This window comes from Triticum aestivum, chromosome 7B (genome assembly GCF_018294505.1).
Source record: "Triticum aestivum cultivar Chinese Spring chromosome 7B, IWGSC CS RefSeq v2.1, whole genome shotgun sequence".
NCBI classification, from domain to species: Eukaryota; Viridiplantae; Streptophyta; class Magnoliopsida; order Poales; family Poaceae; genus Triticum; species Triticum aestivum.
In genome coordinates this window covers 500,985,538-500,993,083 of record NC_057813.1, presented here as the reverse complement: position 1 = coordinate 500,993,083, position 7,546 = coordinate 500,985,538, and the positions used below count along the sequence as shown (strand labels likewise).

Sequence of the window (7,546 nt, the reverse complement as noted above, 5' to 3'; positions counted from 1 at the left end):
ATAAACGGGTCGGGCCGACCGTACGACACCTAGCTCCCACCTGAAACACCCGCGACCGACCGCGACAAACCTGCGCGTGTGCGATCCAGATCGGATGGTGCGCGAGGGACGCCCAAGCAGCACAGCTGCACTTTTTAGAATTTAGGTTCTTTCTTTCTCTTCTTTAATATATGATATGCATTTTCATTTTTAATATATGATATGCATACTCATGCATATCGAGAAAAAAATTACACAATTGTACTCAGCATTTCTGTATACAGGACCATTTTGTTTTTCGTGTCAAAACTTCCAACTTAAAATTTTCAACAACAAATGAGTTTCAAAAATATATCACCAGAAATGTGCATCCAATGACATTTTTTTTGGCATATAACGCACTTTTTCGGTATAATAAATGGCGAAAGTTATTAGGCATGAAAATATATAGTGGCCTCGTATACAAAAAATAGAGGGAGTGCTTTAGACGAGAAACAGCATGTATAACAGTATTACATGGTGTTATATTAACAGGTAATATAGTTACCCAAACTCACATTCAGCAGCAGCCTGAACATGAAACTGAGATAAAAAAGCGAGCTGTGCCAAAGTACAAGGAACCACCTTGCAGATATCTTATATTACAAAGGTTGGGAGGGTACAAAGGGGTCTTGAGAAACACAGAAGGATAATAGCACATCTCTCTCTAATCTAGCCCTACAGCAGAATCCCTGGGAAGTAAACAAGTCAACCCAAGGAGCCTGCTGGAGTTCGATCCATACATTAGGGTGAGCTACACCGCAACTCCAGACGCAATCGACAAATTAAGCTGCGGAGCGAGCTAGTTCCATAAATGAACTTGCCACAGATCTAGACTAGAGTTGGCAAAGATCTTATGACCTTCCATGAAAGAAACTTCGCTTGTTTGTTGTTTTTGCCATGCCATTGCCAGACATGATTTTACCACCATCTTCCTTCAAGTCCCCAGTGTTTGCAGATCTGTGTCGGAAAGGAAAGTTTGTGAGTTGAACAACTTACCAAAGGGACACCAGACCCTCCATTCGACCCAGCTCTGGAGCCTCATGCTGTTGATGTCAAACTAACTCTGCGCAAAGTAGCAAACAAATACCAAACAGCAGAGTATAAAGAAAACGGAGCAACATGGATACTCAATGTACAAGGATTGAGTTCAAGATCATGCCTCAATGATAACTTCTGGGATCCATCTGACTTCAAACCTGCATGAGCTTTAGAAAGCACTTCAATCCCATTGTTCAGCTTTATAGACCAAATGAGCAAATAAAGCAGTTCAGATCATATCTAGAAACAAACGGAAATCGTTTCAAGAAGGAAAGAATGCGAGACCTCTAACTCTTCAGGGAGGCCGCTCTGAGAAACTCCATTCCCACCAAAGTGCAGATTTTCAACAAGGACATTTCCCATGTCTGTTTCTGCAATCTGCAGTAACTCTGCCTTATTGCCGCCAATGCTTTCACTTCCAACAAGCTCCAAAACAACCTTCTCGGCAACACGCTTTAAAGTTGTACTCACTGCTACAGTTGGAGCAGTGCTGTCCTTGACAGGTGAAATACAATCAACATGCTTGCTAGTCACGTCACCAGAACAAACCGCTTCAATTTTCACACACTTGGAGCCTGATGCAACTGAATCCAAGCTCTTCTCAGATGCATGTGATGAACTTGAGCACTTTGTTTGATCTCGATTGCCACTGCCAGGTGAATCCTGACTCCCACCACTTGCATTAGAAGTAACCTTCTGTTGGTTATTGCTTATGGGCTCATCACTAACATTGCCTGACCGAGGAGATGAAGTTTTTGGGTGAACTGGACTGACTGAAGCCCTCTTAACAGATCGGCTAGGTTCAGTATCAATCCCAGTAGAATCATGCTTTCTCTTCAGCTGGCTGTCTGGAGATCCATTTCCAGGGTCATTTTTATCAGACTGGTGCTGATGGTTCACATGCCTTTGAGGACGAGGTCTCTTGTATCCTTCTGGAAATACATAAGCTGGAATCTCTTTCCTCCGAACATGAGAAACCGCCAACTCCATCCCAGGTTTCCAGAACATATACATGTTGATCTCATGCCTGAACTCATCAACTGTTCCACGAATATCAAACTGCTGACCTTCTTGTATTTTCACACCTTCTTTCCTTGATAAGCCCATGAAGAAAGCACAATGAGCACACTGTCTAGAAGGATCTGCATACTCATATGGGTATGGATGGCATTGCAATTTCCCATAAGTGTCCCGTTCAATCTGCAAGTGTCAACCAAAAACCGCAGGCTAAACTGTTAAGCATCAGAAGAATAAATAGTAAGAACACAGTTGAAACTAAAACACAGGGTCTGTTTGCTGTTTCAAATAGGCATGCAAATTGTCACCCTACAAGTTCCCAACTCGAGTCACTAATTTCCACTCTGACACCCCCCTTTATAATTGGTCTGCAGTTCAGACAGACTTCTACATAATCCAAATATCAAAGCAATGCAATCCCAATTCCACAACCAGGAATTCCCGTAATAACTACACTAATGCAGTATAGCCCCAAAAGGAAGTTAACCTATGACAAGCCTGTGCACAGTAATACGAGCTTATATAACATACCTTTAAAGTCAGTTGCCTCAATCGAGACTCCACCCATCCCTTCCAAAGTCTGAGATCTTCATCATCCTCAGCGATGATGTCAACTTGCAGATAATTCTTATACGCCTCAAAAAAATTGAAAGGCTCAAAAAGGGCAGACCAACTAGCCTTATTCATCTCAATTTCCTGCATTAACAAAGAGTGAAGGGAAAAGTCAAAATAAGCAGTTGTTGAATACTATCTCCGTACCAAAATGTAAGATGTTTTTGTAGGCCAAAATACCTGGCATATTTTGTTGCCAAACTGGAATTGTTCTATCATAACCCTCAGCGTGCTTGTCGAAACATTATAGCTGGAGTTCATGCATGGATATGCTGGGGTGATAATGGGCATATGATGAGTTCTGTCACGAGGATTTTTGCGTGGATCCCACACAGGAAAGCCAAGTTCCTCCTCCTCAATGGCGCAAAGCATCACTGGAGTTGGCCAGCGCCACTGGGTAAAAACCCTGAAGAATCTCGAGACCAGCATACTTGGCACAGCATTAGGATAGAGCTGGCAGACTCGCGCAACCAGTAAAGCCCAATTCACACCTCCAAGAAAACCAGTAACCTAGAAAGCCAGATATTAGATTAATCCTAGCAATTCAAAGGAAGTTACCAACATTATAGTAAAACCACACTTACATTAGAATAAACACCTCTTCTTCTTGCCCAGTGCTTTAAACACCTTAGTGTTGTTCGAAAGCTCTACAATATAGAAGTATGTATATTGTTAACATTGCCATCCTAGAAAATGAAGATGAAAAAAATGTTGAGTAGAATAAAAGTAGATTATAGTTCCTCGAGTCAACCTCAATATTCGGAACAAGCCTAAGAATTTGGTCAGCCACTCTGCAGCCAGTAAGACTACGGACAGTTGCCTCATCAATGTCATAAAGCACTGCTTCCTGAGAGATATCCAAATCCTGCAGCAATATGTTAAGACAAAGATGTATCTCTTGAAATATTCAAGATTAATATATAAGCAAGAAGCAGGAGGTGGACTTCTAAGAGTATTTCCCTTCCCCAGTTCAAAGAACACGAGCGCGAACGGAATTAAACAGCTGACAAAATCAACAGCAGAGGAAGTGTTGCATTGATGGCTGTGAATTGTCCTCTTATCACCGCAGGATTGTTAGTGAAGAACTGTCCCAAGTAGCAAAAGAAGTAATTTTACAAAATACAATTTGGCAATATGCATAAGAATAAGGAATAAAAGGTTCATTCTAGGAAGGAGTTCTGCCAATGGTAACAACCAGGCTTTACCGTGAGGTCAGTGAACAGGAGACTAGTTGATAATGATGATGGAAGATTTAAGTGTTATTCACCACAAGAAGTTCACATCAATTACATTCACATCCAACATAATACAAATGTTGCAACTTAAAATGCTTCCTAAGAGAACTATTTTTCACCAAAAAATACAAGATATAACAGCTCTAACACTTCCCCATATGTTAGAAAACACTACAAAACCAGCACACAGAAGTTGAAGTAGATCACACTATGGATAGCAGAACAAACCTACATTACCCACCTACAGTACTAGCACACCAAGCTAAAAACAGGGTCTATGTGATTATTATGAAATTATCACAAAAAAATAAGAGTAATCCATCAGGATCATAAGGAAAGCAGATATTAGGAGGAACCAACTAGTTCATATTCATCCCTACGTAAACTTGGTATGAATTGAGAAACAAACAAATGCATGAATATATTTTATAGGAAGTACACACTTACAGATGGTACTACTAAGAGAGAAACACTGGCATATAGAAGGTCGATGGATATCCCATGGAACTTAAATTTCATCACAGGTACATGTGCATCAGGTACAGGTTGCAATTGAGTCACTTCCTCCGTTTGTGCTAATATGTCATGCAGTACAATGAAGAAGTCTTCCTGTGAAAAACTACTATGTTAGAAAACAATCAAACACCAATGCTTTAGCTAACACAAACTACACTGGAGGCCCACAACAGGAAGAAATATTACCTCGCGATTCACATATGAAGGTCCAACACATAGAGTATCAATGTCAGCCCCAGGCCCATGGACCTACCAAAACATAAGTATCAAATTATGCACAAGTGGATGATTTTATGAGAAGGAAAAACATTAAAATGCTTGATAAAGGCATGTTGCAAAAAGGGTTAGATAGTATATAATACAAACAAGAAAATTTGTTTATTCAATGAACCATGATCTCAGATTCTTTGTTCAATTCAAATCGGTGCCTACTTCCATAATAACGAGTTTCTTTTGTTCAAAACAGATGCAGCACATGTTAGTTCATTTAGTACCAAAATAAAATCAGTTTCAAGCTTTACTTGTTTGCATTCATGGCCTGTTCAGTCAGAATTTATCAGAAACCAAAATATTACAAAAATGCTATATAACCGACCCAAAATGTCAGTTTAAACCGAATGCCGACCCCTACTCAAGCGAGCAATCATTCAACTAATTATCAAACAAAAACAAAGGTGCCCAATAAAACAGTGTTGCTTTTACTGGCCTAATGCGTTAGAAACTTTAAGCTGTAATATGCACGGTAGAGCGAAATGGTGAAAGCAACGCATACACTTACCCCTAGACGGTATGACCCAAAGGTGAAAAGCACGGCATTTGCCTCTTCAACCATTTGATCAGTGTATCCTCTCTGACTAGTTAATTGTTTCACCCAATCTTTTACAATCTGCAAATTTGAACAAGGGTCTTGTTTAGCAATCGACAATCTAGCAAGCATTGTTTCAATCAGTAAGCATTATAACAAAATAGTCAAAGATTGACATCAAACTGCACTTCTTTTTATCATACAAAAAGTAGGCAAGAAACGGCATTGAAAGAGAGTAATACCTTGTCAAGCTCCCCCAGCACCTCCTCTCGCCTAGCAGACTCATCGGCACTTTCATATAGGCCGGCTTCAACCAAGAACTGGCAATTATATGGTAACAAACAAAACAGTCAAAATCATCTTCTCGGAAACAACCAGTTACCGTACGAGTAGCTACTAACCTTGTTCAATTCCGCCGTCCTCTGGACATCAGCGTCCAACGGCCCAGCCAAAGATATTGGCTTGTTAGAGGTCGCCATTTATCACACAAGAACGGTAGCGCCTCTAATCTAAGATAATGCAACCAAGTAATCCTCACTCCAGGACAAGCGGCCTTCAGAACAAAATCTCAAGAACGCTAAATCGCACAGATCGGCGCCTCAGAGCACGAAAAAGGCTCGGGAAAATTCGAACCGAACCGCCCCAAAATCGATGCTTTTCGCACGAAACCGAACAGAGCGCGACCTGTCTCAGATGAACCCAGAGCCCACGACCGCCGCCTCTATATTGGCCCTCAACGGAAGCAGGGGTACTAGTCGGACACGACCAAGGGAGTCGTGCGATAGACGGATCCAAACAACAAGGACGCGGAAACCTTCATCACCCAGGAACCCCCCCCCCCCCACCCCACCCCCTGAATCCGAGCCCCCGGCCGCAGAATCGCCCCACGGAGGCCGACGGGATCGCGCCGCCCGGATCGGATCGGAACCCCGACTGGATCGGCGGGGGCCGAGGACGCGCCTCGAGATCGCGCACGGACACGGATCCGGCGATCCGCCGGCCGCGCGGGTCGGGGAGGAGGCGGTACGGCGGGCCGCCGCACCGGCTCCGGCGGGAGCGGGGACGAGGGGCGGCGGAGGAGAGAGGGGGGGATGGGGAGGGGAGGAGGCGAATAGGTAGGGTAGGGCAGGGCAGTGTGGAGAGAGAAACAGAGGGGGGTGGAGGGCGTGGGTGTGTGGGTTATCTGTCTGTTTCGCGGACTCGGATTTGGGGCGAGATTTTTCCCGGGGGTTTATTGGATATTTGCGGGGGATTAAGGGGGTGCGAGGGTTATTTAGTCCTGGGCTGTAGGTATTGGTGGATCCGGCGCGATAATCACGCGGCGGAAGCGGAGGCGGGGGGCGTATTCGCACTGGGTTCCTCTGAATCTGTTGGCGCGTGGCGCTGGCATGGCACGCGGGTGGAAAAGGGGAAAGCGGGATAGGGATGCAGCGAGGCGGTGCGGTGGGGGGTGCGGTGCGCGGCCGGCGACGCGTCCAGATCTTTTCCTCGCCGCCGGCCCCCGGGTCTACGCATACGACTTTAGGAGGAGCTTTCGGAGTGGTTTTGCCCCGTGAGTGAGGGTGGGTGAGAATGTTCCCGGGTGAATAGGTGGATCAGGTCAGCATCCCCTTGTATTGCATATCCTTATAATGTGTTTACAGTTCGCTAAAAACGTGTTTTACGGGCTCGCGCGGGCTGCGGCCGAACAGTCCCCGCAGCCCGCGTGAGTTCACAAAACACGTGATTTTTTCTTAATTTGATGCATATCTCACATATTACACGGAATTTTGAATTCGAATAATATAAAATGTGAATATTATGAACCCAAATTACAATAGTTATTAAATCACTGAATCTTTACCTAATAATAAAGGAAGGAGGCTTTCATAGTTCTTCATACGTCATCCCTTTATATTCATTAAATTTATGTTAATCATAAAAATTTGACGGCTGAGATTATATGTCTATCGCTTCTTGGCGTTCTGAACCACGGAAGCAGACCCACGTCTCACATGCATCCCAAAATCTCCTTCCCGTAATCCATCGTTTTTAAAGGCGCCCAAGCCAATTTCCTGCTCTCTCTCTCTCTCTCTCCCACCCTTAATTCGAACTCCCCTCTGGTCTCTTCCTATAAAATCATCAATCAATCAATCAAATCAAATCCACCAAAAGAAAGAAATCTTTGCTCGCTATCGGTCCGTCCGTGGATGACCCGTCGGAGAACTATTTGCTCGCTCTCTCTATACGTGCATGACAGAACCGCCACGCCTTGACACGTAGCCAGAGTAAACCCCAGCCACCTGGAAGACCTTGCGGACAC

At 44.0% G+C, this 7,546-nt stretch overlaps 1 protein-coding gene across 6 annotated transcripts; it reads right to left on the bottom strand.

The window, feature by feature from the left end:
- Positions 1–580: 580 nt before the first annotated feature.
- On the bottom strand, positions 581–6,443 carry LOC123157152 (nuclear poly(A) polymerase 4). 6 transcript variants are annotated; one of them, XM_044575398.1, is made up of 12 exons: positions 5,646–6,443; positions 5,487–5,564; positions 5,218–5,325; positions 4,626–4,688; positions 4,371–4,532; positions 3,440–3,553; positions 3,273–3,335; positions 2,869–3,198; positions 2,608–2,772; positions 1,345–2,259; positions 1,181–1,257; positions 581–1,084 (listed from the first exon to the last, which is right to left on the bottom strand). In XM_044575398.1, exons 1-12 carry the CDS (start codon positions 5,721–5,723, stop codon positions 1,060–1,062), a joined length of 2,178 nt encoding a protein of 725 aa, XP_044431333.1. In that variant the 5' UTR covers positions 5,724–6,443; the 3' UTR covers positions 581–1,059. The 6 variants fall into 6 exon arrangements, with proteins under 6 accessions (XP_044431333.1, XP_044431331.1, XP_044431334.1 ...); XM_044575396.1 differs by having other exon boundaries at positions 581–978; XM_044575399.1 differs by having other exon boundaries at positions 1,181–1,226.
- Positions 6,444–7,546: the final 1,103 nt, after the last annotated feature.